General features: G+C 35.6%; 1 protein-coding gene across 3 annotated transcripts in view; it reads right to left on the bottom strand.

The window, feature by feature from the left end:
• Positions 1-410: 410 nt before the first annotated feature.
• The window catches only part of LOC138698026 (arylalkylamine N-acetyltransferase 1-like), a 341,914-nt gene continuing 320,180 nt past the window's right edge, over positions 411-22,144 (bottom strand). For all 3 annotated transcript variants that reach the window (XM_069823705.1, XM_069823704.1, XM_069823703.1), the window contains 3 exons: positions 10,078-10,285; positions 6,374-6,653; positions 411-2,179 (listed from right to left, as the gene is read on the bottom strand). In XM_069823705.1, coding sequence (XP_069679806.1) covers positions 1,978-2,179; positions 6,374-6,653; positions 10,078-10,261 — 666 coding nt within the window. In that variant the 5' untranslated portion in view covers positions 10,262-10,285 and the 3' untranslated portion in view covers positions 411-1,977. The remainder of the gene's footprint in view (positions 2,180-6,373; positions 6,654-10,077; positions 10,286-22,144) is intronic.

Here is a 22,144-nt window from a genome sequence, read left to right as displayed (position 1 = left end):
AGTGCCATGGTAATATAACTAATCATACCGGTACTGTCAATGGTTGAACCATATTCCTTTACAGTAGAAAACCATGCCGTCAAATTACCAATGTTTTCAGAAAAGACTCGCATTACCTGGGAGAGAGGCATCCATGCCATGCTGTTATGTTGACGAGTACATATTGCACCGAGCAGTTTGAAAGATGGACCAAGATAACTTGTGACAACAATACCGAAGTGCGCCCATGTGGTGTAAACCAACTCCAAACTCATGGCACTTGCCTGCGCAAAGCAAGTAAACTTATAGAAAGGGACGATTAGGGGTGGGGGTAGCCCTCTTTTCCTAGCAGAAGGAGGTCAGAAGGAAGTGGTGTGAAGTGGGAGTTTTGTAAAAGTTATGATAGAAAACACAGTTGCCTAAAGCTAACGTGTTATTTCAGATTGTAAGATTTATTTCATTTCATGTGTGTAACCATAATGAAATGAAAGAAATATTAAAGAGTAATAATTTAGAATCATACAATCATATTAGTATAATGTGATACTAAAAAGCTAAGTAACTGATATATTGTGGTCGAACAGCAACATATAATGGGAGACAACTCGACAGCACGACAGCAAACTTCATACTAACCATATATCCCCATTCTATTCCAAAAGGTAGGAAGACGAAAATAGGTTTCTGAGTAGATGCCACCATTTCGGAGTTGGACTATACAGTACTTAAAAAACAACTACGCTCATTTCCACTAGAACCTAAAATAATGTAGTGTGGATACTGGGTGTAAGAAAAGCTGGAGATTTTTTATTTGCTAGTGTTGACTTTGAAGTAAGGTTCAGCAAGAGAAGGTGTTGCTGAATATACGTGCTAAGGAGTTGTCAGGCACTCTCTCTTACTCCAGGAACTGTAGTTCCTGATCTTTTGAAGTAAAAGATATGCATATAATATTTAAACAGAGATTGTATAGTTGTACAGCATCGATTTGAAAGGATAGCAAAGGTTTTAAAAGGAAAGATTTTGACTTAGTTGAGATTGTATTCCATCATTTTCTAAGAGTGGTTGCGGAAAACCATGAACTGACTCAAAAAAAATACTTGACATGAGGGATGGAACCCTGACTCTGCCAAATATTAAGTCAACACATTACAGCATGGCAGACCCAGTTAGTATGGAAGCATTATTAATTTAGCTGCGTAATACAAATATTTTTCACTGACTAAAAACCATTAAACAGGAATAAAAATTGTAGTGATATTTTATACGATCTGTATGCTATTCTATTTTTGATAAATTTCCTTTATTCTTATTTTTCATCTTAACATGTTATGATCATAACGCAATTTCTATTTTCATAAATTTCCTTTATTCTCATTTTTTATCTTAATGTTATGATCATAATAGTAATTTTAGTGAAACAACTACATCAACTTACTATATACCATTACATAATTTTATTGCCGAATTTATGCTAAATAGTTGTTTCACTTGTCTTAACATCACATATGTTTAAGTGATGAATTAATCACTCTCAAAAATCACAATAATTACGCTTTAGGATAGACAACAGAATTATCAGTAGTCTAACCAGATGAATAAAATTGTGATTTATCTCTAAAATTAATTTATACAATTATTATTATTTCGCTTAAGTTGTCTTAAGTTTAATCTTATATTATCTTCACTATATATACAGATAAACAGATAATGAAAGTAATTATTAACAAAAGAAACGACACAGTTGCAACCATATATTTATCATACATTCTTCTGAAGGAACCAGTGGCAAATCACTGCCACTAAAACTGAAGTACCATATTTAGACAACCAGCAGGACGGTGCATACTCTGGTCTTCGACCGTATGTATATTGGACAAGGTTATAAAGTAGAAGTCTGATTGCTGCACTTTTACATTGAATTATTCAATTTATAACTTCCACTCGTAGTGGTTCCTATTCAGATTTACATTACGTAGCAGTTTCGATAAGGTGTTTATTCTAAACTTGCAGTCTTTGCACATATGATTTTACTTCGGTGTGGGGCAGAGCTGGTTGAAACACAGGCTGTCCATTCTTGCAGTAGTCTTCATATCGCAGTTCATACACACACTCCAAGCCCAGCCTGGCCACAGCACGGGCTGAGAAATTACTTGTGCAGTCCACTCGGAACAACGGGTATCCCTTCTGTTTAGCCAGCTCTCTGGAATAACAATGACATATCTTAATTTTAATGTCTAATTCTGATTGTGTGACGTTAGAATATGTAAACGTGAAAAAAATTAATGCTGAAATATCTGAATGTGATTTTATGAACATTTTCATAATGAACAGCAGTGATAACGAAGAGCATAGTAACCAGAATTTTCTTAGTATGTTTAGATGGACCTAAAAATACTGTATTTACACTCATTACGAGTATTTATCTTTATTTTGAATACTGGAAAATCATGCTCATAAATACAGCGCCTTCAACTTAAGACACAATCCTGGCCATGACAGGCTGGCGGGCGACAGACCATTCTCTGTAGCAGGAAAACCAAGCGGCGTGGCAGGCGGGTGAGCTGATAGGGCAGTATTTCAAGCGGGAAAACCTAGTGGTGTTGTGTGACCCTGCATGCAAATTAGTGTTAGTTTGTCTTCTGTAAGGTGTGAACGTGTTTGGTCAGTTTTAGTTTTCATTTAATGTGTTTGGTGAACTGTGCTCTGTTTAAGTTTAAATTTATCATGGTGTTTACCACCATGTGACTTTTATCTTTGGGGTATGTTAAAACATAAAGTGTATGTGAACAATCCTCATACATTAGAGGAACTTCAAGAAAATATTCGGACCGTGTTCTCCAGCATTTCAAGGCAGGAATTGGCTCACGTATTTCAGCATCATCTTCGCTGGTATGAGCGTTGTATTGAAGCTGGTGGAAGTCATTTTGAACATCTTATGTCTTAAGGAAAGGAAATAAACACCATTAAATTAATTTTACGGAAGATAAACTAACACTAAATACGGGTAGAAAGAATGCATGCTGGGCCACTTAGCAGTTCAATTACCACACAACTGTTACTGCTTGAGAGTACCGCTTGCCTGCCGGTGCCTCCGGCTGCATCTTAAGTTGAAGGCGCTGTAGTAATGATATAGCTAACAATAGTACATATTCTTATAAATATAATAATGTATGATTTCTAAATATTTGGCAACAAATGATGCAAATAAAGTTAAAAATACGGTGTTTAAAATATAAAAGGAAAGAACAGCAGAAGTACTGTACACTAAAATTATCCTCAAGATTGTTACACAAATTTGAGAACTAAGAAAGGAAACAATACCCATAATAACATTCCAAAAGAGATAACAAAATGTGTGAAGTAGGTAATGATATACTCGTATTTAAATTGATGTACCAATTAAAATTATAGTTTTTTTTTAATTTCAAAATTTTTATTGAGAAGGAATATGTCAAGCATCTCAAATATTTTGAAGTTTAAAATTCCATGCGAAGTACTGTCTACAATCATATTGTTTATATGAAAACATACTCGGATTTATGCATAGTTTACATCAGCGTTTTTCAATCTTTCTCGAAATCTGGCACACTAAAGCTGTAATTTAAAATCCCGCAGCACACTCGTATAATGTAAACCATGCAGGGAATATTTTTCACTAAAACAAGTGAAATACAATATTTTTTAAGGTTGACACGATATTTTAACTTTACTGATCTGTCAATCCTGGCTGAGTGCGTCATTCGCTTCTCTGCCACTATCATACATACAATGTAGCCTACTTATTTACTGAATGTTATGTTGACTTGTGCTGTGCCCGCTGGAAGTTAACTCGTATGGATTCACTTTTTTTTACTACACTTGTAACTTTTATGTTTCAAACTTTTCCTACGACAACCTTCACTATCTTCATTTTCTCGCGGCAAACCAGCAGATCATTTGCGGTACACTAGTGAGCTGCAGCACACTGGTTGAAAATGGCTGGTCTACACAATAACATAATCAGTTATTGAAGACTTGGATTCGGTACTTTATTTTCTGATTATATGAACTATAGAAAAAGTAGAGGAAATATAGAGAAGAAAAGAAAGATTGGAACAAAATAGAAAGAAATGAAGACACAAGGAATGATAGAAAATGAAAGAAGAAGAATGGGGCAGAAGTAAACGAGAATGGATGAAAGAAGAATAGATGGAAAACGAAAGAAAAAATACGGAGGAAAGAAAGGAAAAGGCATTCTTTTCATTTCCAAAAATGTAGATATTTGAATTAATTTATAAATTACACGGTTTAAGTAGTTTGTGCAATTAATGTTGAATAAATTTGCATAAAATAGCTATTGGTGCATTGGACTCATTTTTGATATTCTTTTATTTACAAAAAATAGTATTTAAAAGTGATGTGTATGTGAGAACATAGTTCATTCATTCAGTTAGTGTTCTGCCCAATGGCAGGTTCTTTCACTGCAAACCCAGCTTTCTCCAATCTTTCCTATTTTCTGCCTTCCTCTTTGTTTCCTCATATGATCCATATATCTTAATGTCGTCTATCATCTGATATCTTCTACCCCGAACTCTTCTCCCGTTCACCATTCCTTCTAGTGCATCCTTCAGTAGGCAGTTTCTTCTCAATCAGTGACCCAGCCAATTCCTTTTCCTCTTCCTGATCAGTTTCAGCATCATTCTTTCTTCACTCACTTTTTCCAACACACCTTCATATCTTATTCTGTCTGTCCATTTCACACGCTCTATCCTTCTCCATATCCACATTTCAAATGCTTCTCGTCGTTTCTCTTCACTTCGTCGTAATGTCCACGTGTCTGCGCCATACAATGCCACATTCCACACTAAGCACTTCACTAGTCTCTTCCTTAGTTATTTTTCCAGAGGTCCACAGAAGATGATGCCTTTAAAAGCTTTCTTGGCCATTGCTATCCTCCTTTTGACTTCCTGGCAGCAGTTCATGTTACTGCTTATACAGGGTTGTTTCCGATCTCTGACAACGAATTTGAATGACATGTGCGTCAGGAATCACACCGACAACTGAATTGTGGCGAGAGGTGACAGACCAGTAGTGAGTGATATCAGAGTGCACATTGTATCACAGTAGCAATGCCACGAAAATCCAGCTTTTTTGGGAGAGGTACATAATAACCCTTTCCGATGCCAAGTACAGTTACGTGAAAATCATAGGAGCCTGCAAAACACGTGATTTCGTTATTTCCAAGAAAGGCATCTTATGTGTATCTAAAAGACTGGCAAAGCTCGGATGGGATTAATTCCAGAGTGGAAAAAGCAAGCAAATCCATCCTCTGTCACAAGTCGCCGCACTCCACGAGATGATACAAATTAATTCCATTCGGACTTTACCAATCTTATTAAGTACACAGAAGATGCCTTTCTTGGAAATAACGAAACCTCGTTTATTGCAGGGTTCTTTTATTTTCACTTAACAGTACTTGGCATTGGAAAGGGTCGTAATGCACTCCTCCCAAAAAGGCTAGATTTTCTTGGGAATTTCTGCTGTGAGTCGCCGTGCACTCTGACTATAAGATCACTCACTACTGGTCTGTCACCTCGCGCCACAGTTCAGCACATGTCATTCAAATTCGTTATCAGAGATAGGAAACAACTCTGTATTATACCACAAGTATTTGAAGCTGTCCACTTGCTCTGCTGCCTCATTTAATATTAGCACGTTTATCTCCTTTACTTTTTTTGACAACCATGATCTTCATCTTGATTGCATTTATCTTCTTCCCATACTGCTCACAGCTGTCATTTAGCTCCAGTAGCATAGCCCTTAGTATCGTCTCCTGTTCTGCTAACAACGCCATATAATAAGCAAATATTATACACTTTAATCTTCCTCCTACCGTCACCCCTCCCATGTTCTGAAAACAGTTCTTTACTAAATCCTCCAAGTAGATATTGAACAGGGTAGGTGATAAAGGGCATTATTTTTTATATAATAATTAATTTCTCTTAGGAAATTGCTTCTTACTTGATGTGAACCATAGTATTTAATTTGTCAATTTATTCTATGCGATACAAAACAATTATAAAAAAGTGATGTTCTTTAAAATGGATTGCCATTGTGTATTATCTCAAATTAACATCCATTATTTTGTTATTGAAAATTATTATATTTCTTGTGCATCATCCTTGGATAAACTGACTCGTAGATATTGAGTATGTATCACATTTAAACAAGGATTTACAAAAAATCGCTATATACAGACGGGTAAACAGCATGACCAAAACCACATTTTCGAATAAGGAATCTCGAAATCGATTTTTGCAGCATACGAAAGAAGTATGAAGAAAGGAAAGGAAGGACGGTAGTAAGAAAGAAAAAGAAGCGCGAGTGGAGAGAGGAGGGATAATCAAATATTTACCTTGACTTCTCGAGAAGTGCCTTGGCAATGCCCCGGCCTCGTAGTGCGCTGTCCACAGATATTATGCGCACTTCTACCAGCTTGTCTACGTCGGGGAACTTGGTGAACACATCTGACCCGCGCTCCACCGCTACCAGCAACTGCAAGATCTTACGAAACCGAAGATTGGGACAGTTGTCTGCATTGCTCTGCATCTCGTCCAGGTGACCAGGCTCGTGTGACCCGTTCAAAGACACGCCGATCACTTTTCCCGTTCTGGATACTGCCATTAGCGATAAACCTGTGGACAAAGGCGATACCAAAATTTAAGGAAACACTTCTACAGGAGATTAAGAAAAAACATTAAATACTTTGAGTGGTGGTAGTGCAAAAAAAAAAAAAAAAAAAAAAAAAAAAAAAAAAAAAAAAAAAAACTGTAATAAGCATAAGTCCTAAGATTAGTATATTTCGAGATATGAATACTGTCCGACCGAATAGTTTTGTCGCAGGGTCGTTGAAACGAGGGAAATCACATGACAGTTACTTAACGGGATCCTTTTTTTAAATTATTTTAAGCAGTTGTATAATATTATGTAGAATTATAATTTCGTACAGTAAATATTTTCAGGAAAAAGCCTAACAGCTCAGTCACTGGCCTTTACAGAGGGGCCAGCAGAAACGGGTAGGAGGAACCGAAATTCGACATAAACACTAGGTCAAACAACTTGTTCATCAACATCATAGGAAATGCGATTTTCATTAAAAAAAGAGCATTCAGTATTCTGAGCGGTTATAGTATTCGTCAAAACAAGACAAAAAAAAAATAACATGAATCCTAAAATTAAAATCTTCCTTGATATGAGTACTTGCCCATCAACATCATAGGAGATGCCTAATGTGAGTTCCATTCATTGCAACGCATCCTTCTGCCCTACGTTTTAACAAATAACACCTTGTTATCCATTGTTTACCGTATTTCTGGTGTGATAGTATCCAATAAGAAACAAGAAAGCAAAGAACTCACATTAGAAGGTATGCTATTCTTACAATATCAATTTCAAAACTCTTAGTTCGTAAAGCATTTAATTTTAGGGCCAATGTTTATTAGACTTTTTAATTGTTTTTGTTTTTTTTAATGAAAATCACAATAAGCACCACTTATAATGTTGATGAACAAGTACTCATATTTCAGAAGATATTAATTTTAGAACTTATGTTTATTAGATTTTTTCCCTTGTTTTGATGACTGCTACCACCTCTCAGAATATATATTAAATACTCATTTTTTTTAAATGGAAATCATATTGGTGTTGATGAACGAGTAGTCATATCTCGAAAGATAGAAAGATATTAATTTTAGGACTCATATTTATTGTACTTTTCTTGTTTTGTTTAATACTATAATAATAATAATAATAATAATAATAATAATAATAATAATAATCATAATAATACGTGGCGCTGCAGCCCTTTAAGGGCCTAGACCGACCAGCCGGTTGCTGGCATCACGTCCACATGCCGAAGCAGAAGTGGACAATCAACCAACCAGAATTGTTGTTGTTTTCTAATGCCAGGCGTTTGACAATAAAGTCATTTGACCTCTTGCACTCCAATATTTTTCAAAGATATTATCATGGTCAACCACTGAAGCACAAATTTTGAGGCGTTCCGAATCCATTTATTGGTTTGAGTTGCACAATGGGCAGTTAGGGGACTGATGTATTCCAATGCTATGCAGGTGTATGGCCAAACAATCATGGCCTGTTGCCAATCTAAATGCAGTTACAGATGATTTTCGTGGTAAATCGGGAATTAACTGTGGATTCTGATGCAGAGAGTTCCATTTTTTCCCTTGAGATTGTATTATCAAATTTTGTATGTTGAAGTCTAAGTATGTAGATTTAATAAGTCTTTTCACAGAGTAATACGTAGATTTAGTAACAGGTCTGTAAGTAGCAGTGCTGCCCTTCTTTGCTAAAGCATCCGCATAAGACATCGTCTAGTTAGCACGATGATCCCCTCAGCCGTTATAGCTGAATTTTGTAACCGGATTTCGCTACCTATCATAGCTCCCCAAATGCATCACGATCAAAATATTAAATGCTTTTTGTTAACGCTCTGTATAACGGGAAGGCGTGTGTCCTTAATCCGTCCTTATGGCTAGGTTTGCATTAATGTATGCCGATATTTATGAGAACTTATATCCTACACTCCAACTTTCTTTTTTTTTCATGAAAGTATTATTTAATTTTATACCAGTTATTGAAATTTAGGGCTGTGGTTTGCGTTGCTATGTGGCGAGTTGACACCGCTGTGTCATTCACATTGTTCTACAAAGAAATTCCTTATACGTATATAACGAAGAATTTTATTAAAACTTCACCTCCAATGGGTATCTTTCTACCAATGCTTGAATTTAAGACTCTGGGAGATCCTCAGTAACACTGTTCGGGAAGTCCAAACTACAGCGTATGTTTGCCTTGCAAGTTGAAGTGTTTGTTTAAATATTAATTGCATAGGTCTCTTAGTTTCGTATAAAAGAAATGCGAAGATTATTTTTGTTCGAAAATCAATCCATAATGAGTGGTATTATTAAATAAACTGAAGCACTTGCAACTTTTTCAAGCAAGTGAAAAAGTATTAATTATGAACTAAGCGTAGCGTAAGATTAACATTTTGTGAAAACGAATACATAATATATGTAGGTCTGTTAAAGTTAAGTAAATTTTCTTCCGAACGCTCATACTTTTCAGATACTATAAGGAAAAAGTACTATAATAATAATAATAATAATAATAATAATAATAATAATAATAATAATAATAATAATTTTTATTGCTAGAATATATATATATATATATATATATATATATTGTTTTTCTTGTATATAAAAATCACTCTAGCATCTTCAGAAAGGGTACATATTCGTGCTCAGGGGGCATTCCACAAAATTTTAAAACAAGTATTTAATTAATCACAAAAAGTGAAAAGAGAAAAAATAAAAACACAGATATTAGCTACACAAACTGAAACTTTATATTGCCTCCCTAAACAATAATATTTAATTGATTTTTAAAAAATAACTCCTTATACCAACAATTTATTGGCTCAACTGAAAATAATCATATTCACTTCAAAATTATTCGAAAATTGTTTCGGGAAGCACAGTTTTGCAGTACTAAAGAGAGAGAAATGTTATTTTGGAAACTGTTCACTTGGTAGGTAATATCTAATGTAAAATAGGCATATAATTTCTATTATTTGTTTAGATTGAAAATATATACAAACACAAAAACTCTATACCTGAAACAAAGTCTGCTCTAGATCATGAAAATGATATTCATCTTGATATGAAATTAATAATAATAATAATAATAATAATAATAATGCCTCGAGTTTTTACGATCATTGAACATGTGTATACATTTCTTAACCAGCAACTAAACATTCACAAATAGCGTGACTTCTTGGTCATGTGTTTAACACGGCGCAAGATCATCGCTTAAAACAACGCAGGACAAGTACAGAACAAGAGACACATCCTATTCCTAGGTATTACTCGACCGAGGCGAGTGGTGCCGCGGGCGTAATGTGAACTATCGCGATGCGGCATTACGAAAGCAGGGGCAGTAGCGCCACGGCTCCGGACTGCAGGACTCCACTGGCCTCGGTCGAGTAATGAGAGAGATACGGTAAATAGTCAATTTGTCTCTTTTTGCTCTTGCCTTCTGGTATGGTTCCGACGCAGTAGCTCTCGAGCTCGGGGCATCTCTCATCGCCATTCTCACCCAACAACTTTATGTTGATGTTGAGCGGTTCCTCAAGGAAGAAGAACTTTCGCAAATGCTCGAGTACCTTCTCGGAGTCTTTGGGTGTTATCGGCACTATGTCGTACTCCCGATCTGACATGGCCACTGTTGGCAACCCGTTCAACTGTAAAGAAAAGCACCAAAGTTCAAATTATAAACAATACCGCACAAATAAATATACGCGACTAGAAGTATTTTGAAATGTGGATATGGAGAAAAATGGAATGTGTAAAGTAGACAGACTGAATAAGAAATGAAGCTGTGCGGGAAAGAGTGGGTGAAGAAGTAGTGATGCTGAAACTGATTAGGAAGATAAGAAGGAATTGGTTGGGTCACTGGCTGAGAAGAAATTGCCTACAGAAGGATGCATTGGAAGGAATGGTGAACGGGAGAAGAGTTCGGGGTAGAAGAAGATATCAGATGATAGATGACATTAAGGTAAATGGATCATACGCGAAGACTAAGAGGAAGGCAGAAAATAGGAAAGATTGGAGAATGCTGGGTTTGCATTGAAATACCTGCCCTTGGACAGAACACTATGTATATAATACAGAGTATACTGGCGAGTGGTTGCTCTTCCAGTTTGGTGGATGTAGTTTCTTTTTCTAGAATAAGTGGTCGTTCTGAGTAAGATTTATCTTAAGTTTTCATCATTGAATCGGTTAAACCAGTTTAATTCCGTCCTACTATTGACTACCCGTTAGCACTTCACATAATATTTCTTCAGTTGCTGATTTCTCCCCACCCTCCAAAAAACACAAGCCCTCGAATTTGATTTGTCTTCGCACATTTCCAATGAGAAACTAAAGATAATGGGCACTATACCAACAGTAACTGAATTCTAGTGGACCCCAAATATATTTTACAGTTATGCTACGATTTACGTGAAACTTAGAGAAGTGTTTGCTTGATATACTGTAAAATATACAGACATTTTCAAATGTTATTTAAGTACCATTTCCGGTTCACCGGAAATCACTTTTAACTTTATTATTTAAAATGGAACATGCTGTATATTCTTTCACATGACGTATCGTCTGTAGATTCTGAGTTCAATGATATGTCATAAGTGAGATTTGGGTTGTCAGTCTTTTTGTAAATGACAGTAAAATAAAAGTAACATAGGCTTTGAATTTATTGAAACTTGAGTTCTTTATACAGAACAAGAATTTTAACACAATAATCCTGAAGAATAACCCAAAACTTCATATGTGTTGTTCAAAATGTCCATCATCAGCATTTTCATATAACCTTGCTCTTTCAATTACCTCCCGCATATATGAAGACAATCCGAGTACCTACCTTTCAGCATTCAAAACACAAGTTGCCTGTGCATTTCTTCTATTACACTCTCTAATATTAATAACATATCCACCTTTTCATCACGAATATAATAGCAACGTTTCATTTTCGCACTACCGATGGTTTTAATTGCTTAATAATTGTGTAATAATTTGTCCACCACCGCAGTAACAAAGAAACACATGAACATGTATTTGTTTCAGACCGCGATCTTCCATAGCAGATATCGTTGTTTCCTTATTAAACAAAAGACTATCAATTCAAACACGGACATGTTATAGGCTTACATTATTAGATGAATTTTAAGACGAGTTAAAAAAAATGTACAAATATACAGGTTGTTCCATTTGAAATAAGAAAATTAATGTGATTTCCAGTTACTGAAAATGACATTTAAATAACATTTATAAATGTCTGTGTATAAACACTTTAAAAAGTTTCACGAAAATCATATCGTAACTGTAAAATATATTTGGGGTCTACCAGAATCCAGTATGTAAGAAAATGCTGCTTGAAATGTGTTTCACAATAGTACCGACAATATAAATATAAGCAAATCGTACGATACTTAGCAATTCAAAGACAAATGAGTGGAACATAATAGGAAAAGACTTTTTTGCACGATCGTATTTTTGTTGTATTTACAGCTATTGTTGTTAGGCCTAGAAAGTTAGAATTCCCACACAGAAACTTGTTGCTAGGGAAACCATTCTTCATAACATAAAACTATATTGAAATAGACCCATTACAGTGCACTTATTGTTACTTAATTACCATTACAGTGCAGTTTTGTGAAAGCTTTGAAATAATATTGCTCTAAATTTTCAATGCAAAATATATTGTTCTTGCAATTTTAAAAATATTATCGTGCAAAAAATGTTGTACAATACAAGTTTGTGTAGTGCATTACAAAATCTCGGAAATTTAAAAACTCACTCTGCTCGTTTTTCAAACTTTTCTTCGATTTTATAAAAAGCACTTCCCAACCTTGTATTGTGACGACCTAGTAATGTATATATTGAACGATAATCTCATTATATCGGTATTAAGTACATTGATTTGTATTTTACAATGTTACCTTAATCATTTACCTCTGATTGAGGTTCTGACTGTTATGTACATCTATTATGAGACAGTATACATCTCACTTGACGATGTGTCAGAGGAAGAACAATAAAATTGTTTCATATAGTACATCTTAAGTCTGATTACTGAACTACGAGTATGTTATTAATCAGCGAGGTATGCAACGGTTGAGGAAAGGAACTGGTCATCCTACCACATTGTCTTGGCTTAGTTGCCTCGTGAGTGATGCCTTATTGGTGTCACTTCCGAGGTTCCAACCAGTCTTCGAACTGCTGACTAAACATACATGCCTCAACCAACATGTTTGTAATGCTATGATGAACTATATCTTATGAATTTCAGCTTTTTATTTTTATTTTAAAAAAGCTTCCAGTTGCTGGTTCGCTATTTGATGTGTTGTTTTTTTTTACCTCTTCCACATATTCGGATCTTTAAAATGTTCTTCCATTGACCTTGATGTTGAAGTTTTTATACAAGGTTATTTTCACTTCAAGTATTTGACTGCATGAGCAGACGCATTTATTTCATGCGATCTTTCTGCCTCTATTAATTTTCAATACCAATTTAATACAGGAAAGAAGCGAAATTATCTTCAAAACTAGGAAGAGTAAACGTAGACATTACAATACTACTTTCATTTTATAAAACTCCACACCTGTGGAGTAACGGTTAGCGTGTCTGGCCGCGAAACCAGGTGGCCCGGGTTCGATTCCCGGTCGGGGCAAGTTACCTGGTTGAGGTTTTTTCCGGGGTTTTCCCTCAACCCAATATGAGCAAATGCTGGGTAACTTTCGGTGCTGGACCCCGGACTCATTTCACCGGCATTATCACCTTCATCTCACTCAAACGCTAAATAACCTAAGATGTTGATAAAGCGTCGTAAAATAACCTACTAAAATAAAATTTATTTTATAAAAAAAGCTGGATCTATGGGGACAGTGTAATGTTCGAGACAAAATTCCTATCTACATGAATCAGAAAAACCTGATGGATGAGGATACATATGAATATAGCTGGGCGAATTTCTAGACGGCAACCGAGCAAGAAAAGGAATATGATTATGGGAACATGGAACATCACATCATTAACAGGAAAGGAAGTTGGAGGAGGGGTAGACCAAGAATAGAATGGGAACAATACGTTAATGATGTAGTGAGGAGAAGAGGGAAGGAAATCCGGGAAATAAGAAGATTGGCACTGGACCGGGAGAGATATAAAAATGGGTGGAGGACCCGACGCTGCAAGGCATAAGGGATAGATGAAGAAGAAGAAGAAGAAGTAGTGATAGACTGCTTTTGGGGCAGGTTCTGAATACTTAGATTTTCCTTTTCAATGATCGCTTCGTTATTTCTTTATCACATCGTCGTTAACTGACTATACCCTTGGTCTCTTTGGAATTTGAGCTTAGACTTTCGGAATGAGATGTCCATTTACTATCATGGAATGTCTCGTGTACAGGATTTGAAGGACGTTTATAAACGTGTTAAACTTGTTTTTAGTGCCTAAGAATCTGTTGGTAATCTTTCCATTTTGGGATACAATCTATAACTTGATAAAGAATGAATGTAAAGAGAAAGGTTGATCAAATATAATCATCAGACATATTATTAAATACGACCTTGCTATCACGTTGCATTCAAGGTATAAACTAGAATACAGGTTCAAGGTTCTACAATGGATATATATTACACAGAGTTTCGTAATGTACACTCGCAACAAATGCAAATTGATTGTATAGGAAGAAGCATTTTCTTAGCTCAATTCATTGATATCAATTACAAACGAAATAAGAATAGTAATATTTCCAGTTCAGTAAATTTAGCTACAACAGTTTGTAGTATGTACAGATACGGTAATAAAATTTGGAACTCCCTTATTGTGTAAGTTTCGCTGTGCATGTTTATAGTCCGGGTCAGCTTACTTAATACCCTAAGGGTGAAACCTAACCATTTTCCCCCATTACTATATAAGCTAGTGGATTATGGTGATTTTCTAGTTTGCAGGTTGAATTTTCTTTTGCCAACTTCTTTCGAATTTCGGTAAGAAATACTACAACTGGTAGTGATTTTGTAACATATGTTGGCAGCAGTGACACAAGTTGTCAGTAGTTGAAATTCTGAAAATTCAAATTGTTCTAGATTTCTGAGCCCATTACTGGAAGCTAGTGAAATTTGAACATACTAATAATTAATTAATAGCAGTATTAATATTAATACATAATAGTTATTGTATGTGTTGCTTTGTGTTGTGGTTACAATTTCAAGATTAGAGTCAGGTAGGCTAAGTGTAAATAAATAACATATTTCGTGTGATACATGCCCTTGAGTAATCGATAGAAATACCATTTCACATTTTAATTAATTTCTTTCGTATTTAGACTTTTATTACAACAATGGAGTAAATAATATAAAGCATACATTTCAAAGTGGCATTCGTTTTCGGAATTCATACTAATCATTTCACGTGATCAAACAAAATACATATTTAGGTTAGGTCTTGTGATTCGTAAACTGCTTAATCAAAGCAATGCATTTCGTGTTGTCAGATAAAATACATTTTAATATTAGATCATACACTAATCTACTAACTACTAACATAATTTGCGAGAGGTCCAGAAAAAAAATATAGGCTACTCTTTCACAAATTATTGAACCTTTTAGAAAACACCTCCCCAACATAAAGGTGAGATGTGGTAAATAAGCAAGGCATCGTTATTGTTAATACCATATTATTATTATTATTATTATTATTATTATTATTATTATTATTATTATACATAGCATTGTGATTTTATCCTCTTTTGGTGATATCTAGTATTAGTTGGCAACACTGAAGAGAGCTAAATTAGTCTTTTGGGAATTACCTTTACGTCAGTATAGTAAATAAGAGTCCCTGTATATATGCTACATGTGGACAATCATGTGAAATTGCTGCCTACATACAGATGAACTCCCATCAAGACTCGCTCCAAATTTTAATTCGGTATCAGTACAGTCTTATTGTTAGAAATAATTTATGACGCACATATATTTTCAAAGTCCCAGAAAGAAGGCAAGGAGGGGGGGGGGCTTGAAAGTAGTTATAATATTAGTTATATTAAGATTAATGAACAAATAGAGAAGAGCAAAATAATGAAATGTAGGAGGAATATTGAAGGGGAGATTAGACCGAGTAATAGAAAGGTACGTACATAGTGTAAATTGGAGTATTTGTGTAGATATGTACTACTAATAATGTGTTATTGTAATAATATGTTATACATATATCATATCATATCGTATCATATCATATCATATCATATCATATCATATCATATCATATCATATCATATCATATCATATCATATTCTAACTTTACTGATGTGGCAACTCCGGCTGCGCGTCATTCTCTTCTCTGCCGCTCGCACAGCTATTGTTTACTGATTGTTGACTTGTGTCGCGTTTACTGAAAATTAACTCTTGTGGACTCACTTTTTTTTTTACTACTTTTTCACTTTTATTTTCCCAATTTTTGCTACGATAACCTTTACTATTTTCATTTTCTCGTGGCACACCAGCGGATCATTCGCGGCACACTAGTGGATCCATCTTACAATACCAAATTCCTACTAATTCATGTGTTGCGTCGCAGTGTGGCATCACAACAAACTCAGTGCATTGAAAGTGACCACAGATGCACATGATAATTTGTCGTGGCACGACTCATGACAGAAAACGGATGCATAAAAGCGGTCTTAGTGTAACTGGCTCTTGAGACGTGTTATCTTTGTATTGAATTGCAACTTGAAAAAAGGAGGCAAAACATCAGCTTCCTATAGCCTCTAGTAATTTAACAAAGTGTATGATTTTCGTGAAAGAGTAGGCCTACTTCAGAGTTTCGACCGATAAACGCATTTTATTTAATTTTGGAACTTGTGAACCATATTAATTGCTTTCATTCTAGAAGAGAATTTAGCCCACTTTCGCTGAAGAGTTATTGCAACTGGAGTATAGATGGTGACATACTGAATGAAGCCAAAACATCATTGATGTAATCCTGGTAGTGACAGACACAGGAGTGGTAAAGGTAGTCATGATGAATCATTTGAGACGTTCATCTTTTCTTTCTGTGGTAGCCAGCTGTTTTGTTCGGAAGAGTTGACTCTCCGTTATTGTATCACAGAAAATAGACTATTGGTGTTCTGTCGTGGCTATTGTTCAAACTTATGTTTTACCACATTTGTGACAATTTAAGTATGATTTGCAACAATTATTTTCAAATGATTGATGAATTGGAAACTTACTCTAGTGTTAATTATATAAGCACGTGTGGTTTACAGCTGTTTCGGTGTATACTGTACACCATCATCAGAGCCTACAATTATTTTCAACCTCACCAGTATTTTAGACCTTTCCGATATTAACCCTTATTATACAGTGATTGTATTGTCTTGATTTTATAATACGCAATAATCGTATACTAAACACGGAACGTGCTTGCTTAGGCGTGTGTCAAATTCGCTTCCCCTGCCTGTACTTGAAACTTGTCGACTACATTCTGTCCGGCGTCGTGTGTTCACCTTCAATAGACCTCAAACCAACACAAATATACCGATGTCACGGCCGTAGTAATAAGATATAGGGTAAAGTCTAAACGGGAAAACTGGAGTCATGAAAATGATATATACGTCCTCATTACATGTTCCATGCATTTCCTAAGAATCCAGTTCTTTATGTTACTAATAGTACTCGTTTCGTATGCTAGGTCCAGAAGTTTGGAAGATGATCATGATCATGAAGAGGAAGAAGAAAGACAGTTAAAATTGCGGTTGATCATTTCTTTATTAGCTTATTTTATCTTCGTATTTCACCTCGTGTGTGTATGAGCTCAGCTGTAAACCTTAAGAATGTCTATTTTGCGATTCAGTTTTTTGCTTGTCGGTCCTATTGAGGGCGGAGTTCTCACTGCCACGCAAGAGAAAATGCAACGACCGTGACTTCTTGGAGCACTTGACTGTAACTGAAGGAAACTGCATAATTTCGGCCTTGAATTTAATTCACAGGTCTCCAAACGTTAATATATTATTAGGTACTATTGCTACTACTACTATCATTACTACCACCACTTCAAGATGCTCACAATACTTGACGAAAGTTTGCACAAGTTTATAATATCTGTTTTCCTCGATTTGAAACTTGATAGGCACAATGTAGAATTCTGCAGACATGAAGTCAGTACTAACACAACACATGACCGAAAAAATGTGCATAATCTAGGCGATATTCGAGCCCATGACCATGGATTTTACGTGCATACAGCCGTCCGCATCTTCTGTTCGATGGCAAAATATATCTCGATGGTTGTTTCTACACGTCCGATCGCACTGGGAGGATTAATATAGGAACCGTAGTTGGCCCTTTCGCCTCCTATCAATTTCAGTTGAAATAAATGAACATTAATTTCTGTTGGTCGTTTGTGTATTTTCTTCCATACACGCAAACATTTACTGTTCAAGTAAAGTTTGAAGTCCATGAAACAAGTTTAATAAATAGTTAAAAGACATGAAATGGGTAAATGAGTAACATTTCTACATATTCATACGTACAATTTAATGGAGATTTCGGAATATGTAAATTTTAATATATGGTGCCTTCAAAAAATAAAGTTCACTGTCACACTCTGTATCCCTGAATAACTTTCTTCGAACACTGGTATTATATTGTATGGTTTATCTCCAACAGACTTTGTATAAAACTTTTTTTTTTTTTACGTAAAATTAAAATTTAAGAAGTTGTTACCAATATTTCCATACTTATTGTTTACCCTGTATATATATATATATATATATATATATATGTGTGTGTGTGTGTATATATATATATATATATATATATATATATACATACACACACATCATTTTATTTTTACTTCAATTTTTATTGTACCTGAGTTTTTTAATGTACTTCACTCCCACCCCTTTTACTAATGAAGTTCCAACTGTCCTCTACACACAGATCCAAGACTGCATATAGTAAACAGCACTGAGTTAGTGAGTATAGTACGTTCCAGAAATATGTTCGCGTTTTCCAGTGACGAAAGAGCTTTCAATATTGAATCATATTTTCGCACAGGTACTGTCCGTTTGTCTACGTCGCATCCCGATTTCCTCCACCTGCTTCTGTTCGCCCCTCTGTAAAAGCAGGGCTGTCTTAGCTATTTTCTGAAAACATTAATTTCTGTTAGGAATTGGACGTTTACGTAATATTATACAACTGTTTAAAATAACTTAAATAAAAGGGCCTCGTTAAGTAATTAACTGTCACATGATTTCCCTCCTTTCTACGATCCTGCGGCATAACCACTTGGACGGACAGTAGATAGCATGTCTGAGTAATTTTATCTGTGCGGGTCGGGCAGAAGTGACAATTGAATTTACAGTACGTAAGGTACTCTTTTATAGACTAGGTACAAAATTATTTCAACATGTTACTAGTACGAAGGACGAAACTGGCAATTGGAATTAGATGCAATAGTCTATAGTGCGATAATATGCACAAAAGAACTGAAGCCTTTATCGAAATGAACGGCCACCATTTTCAAAAATGTATTTAAATATCCATATTATGATTATTTTTCAATTTAACTTCATTCTCTATATTGTACGCTAATGTGCTGTATACAGTATAATATACACTGCATAATGAATACGCCCGAATGGATAGCTCAGTTCGTGAATAAAAACACTTATTCTTAATACAGTACTGTATTAAGATTAAACAAAAACCCAATGAAAATTATCGAACTCAAAATTGCGATATTTCCTAGTTTACGTAAATGGATGAACTACTTTTCTTCCCTCCTATATCTAGTAGAGTGATTTGTTTGTGTTTTACGCCAGTATCATCGAACTACAGTCGTGGAAGGGGGGTAGCAATCTGTGTTTCCGGTTCTCTAAAGGTATAGCCAGGTTAATATTAAAAATGTTAGTAAAAATAAATGATGTCCCTGTGTGTATATATATATAAATAATCTTGTATTACTTTTTTCAAAGACTTTATATATACCGTCGAGCGGGGTGACTTTGTGCCATTCGCGAAAAACGTATGGGAGTATTCTTTAAGACCGTTACAAGGTTTTAAAGTCTACTTCATGTTTTTTTTATGAAATGCGCGAATGGCACAAAGTCACCCTCATGGCACAAAGTCACCCCGCTCGACGGTATTGCAGTTTTCATAATAAAATGTTTATATCTAACAAAAATACTTTTTTATTTTATCAGCAATGATATTTTACGGGATGAGGCCAAGCATTCACTATGTGAGTACCTGACATTCGCTTTACAGTTAGAAAAAACCTCGGAAGAAAACCAACCAGGTAATAACCAAAGAGGGTATATTGGAACGTAGCTACGGAGCAACAGGCAAACGCGCCTACCGCCTGAGCTACGCCGGTGATCCATGTGAATACGACTGCATCCGAATTGGCTCCAAGAAGAAAATGTGATGTCCGGATTGGCTCCCAATTTTTTTTTTTTTTTGGCTCCCAAGAAAAGCAATTCGCGTTCGAGACACATAGAGATATCGGGACGTGTAAAATGTTTCTGTCAAAGGCCACTTACAGTTAGATGGTGCTGTTGTGTCACACATTGCACACTAGTGGCAAAAAAAAAAAAAAAAAAAAAAAAACCGGACCGACCCTTGTAGCTGATTTCAGAGCCTTATTCACTCCAGAGCACGATAAACTGGTAACTAAGACTTTCGTGGTTCGAATCCTGCCTGGGAAGGAAACTTTTTTTGTTCCTTATTCCCAATACTTCTCGATTGCAACGATATTTTACTATTTAATTAACTTATTATTCCCAGAACATGAATTTTACTAGCTTATTTTCTAATAGCTTTCGAAATGGGCTACGTCAGCAGTCGAAACTACAACAATTTCAATAGATTACTCGCTATCTTGTGAATGCGGGCGTGGCATGAGCAGTGGCTCATTTCGGGGACTTCGATTATTCCGTCGGTCCGGTTTTTTTTTGCCAATACTGTACATCCACACACTGATATGTTTCATTGCGACGAGTTCAACCAGTTTAGTGCCATTCGAAGTTGAATTTTCAATTTTATTCCGCTCATCTCAATATTTTTTCAGTTTACTGATGTTCTAATTTCTATTCAAAATAACACATACATCAAACTGAACAACAATAAGCAGTACAGAAATAAACAACGACTTCAAAAAGAGAAACTTATTAAAAGTGTTATGTAAGAATACAGAGAACATGACATTACACTGTGCAGTTTTTTTTTAAATCGAGTTTTAAGTTTTTACCGAAAATGCAAAGAACACGAAGCTAATGGCTAAAGTACTGTATAACTGTAATAGCACTTTTAACCAGACAGTGTTAAGTCTGTTAAACTGGGAAAGAAAATGTTGATGCAATTGGGGTCGATACAGAATAGCAGTTTCGGGGCCAATTCGAATGTAAACCAGGAGCCAACTCGGAAATTCGGAATTTATACTCTGGGAGCCAATTCGGAAACACCGATGAATACTAACAGGACAAATTGACACTGCATTCATTACGAACAAATCTCTTTAATTAATTTAGGAGAACAGCTTGCATACGGGCAGAGAAGAGAATGTAGGCCTAAAACTAATTTATTGAACATCAGAATTGTTGAGAATCCATTGTCTTCAAAATCGCATTATTTTCTATGTGGCTTATATACATTGAGAGAGTAAATAAATAATCTTCCCCTCCAAAGCACCGATATCTGTGTCGATAATTGTATTTCGGAAGTGAATGCAAAATGTTTCAAGAGTGTGCAAGATTTCTTTTCTACTTGTATCTCTGCTTATGTGTTGGCAATGAGAACTGGGGATTCTTTAAGGACCGGGGATTCCTTAAGGTTTTATTGAACATTCAAGGTCTTGTAAGAAATCCGAAGCCAACAATACCAAGGAAAGAATGACTGCACATGACTTAGAAAACTGCATACATAGCGAATAGCAATGTTAGACCTTGCCAAAGAAGTCATTGCCAGCGACTGTATTTTATGCTGAACTTTCTCTCGCGTGGGACCGATGAACTTGCTTCACAATATTAATACTACCGCACTGACAGGGTTCTCTTGTGAGTCAACAATGGTTTTTCCGGGAACTGCTGTTATAGTGCATTATTTTTTCCTGTTTGAGACATACTTCCTTGTTTTATATCTAACCAGAAATTGCGATTAACCACATAGCTTCCTCTTCAGACTCAGTCATAGCGCACCTCTCGTATTGTTTTATTGCCTTCGTTTGTCGTGAATGATGACTGTCCAGTGGGAGTATTTTAAATGTTATAGACTATATCCTTTTCGCTCCTCTTATTAACACCATCACGAAATTATTTACGGTAAAGTTGCCTAATGCTGTGATACCCCTAATCCCGTGATACTTTTTAAAACTGAATGTCAGTCAAAGCTTTGCCGTTAGATCATAGCGCTAGACATCTTTCTCGAAAGAGTGCATCTTTCAGCTACTTTTGAGACATCGATGCACTTCCTAGCAAGATACCCAATCCCGTGATAGTGACAAAAACGTATCACGGAATTAGGGGTATCACAGCACTAGGCAA

Source organism: Periplaneta americana, chromosome 4 (genome assembly GCF_040183065.1).
Source record: "Periplaneta americana isolate PAMFEO1 chromosome 4, P.americana_PAMFEO1_priV1, whole genome shotgun sequence".
Taxonomy (NCBI): domain Eukaryota; kingdom Metazoa; phylum Arthropoda; class Insecta; order Blattodea; family Blattidae; genus Periplaneta; species Periplaneta americana.
Note: the sequence above shows the minus strand (reverse complement) of the source record. Positions and strands in the feature narration are given on the sequence as shown.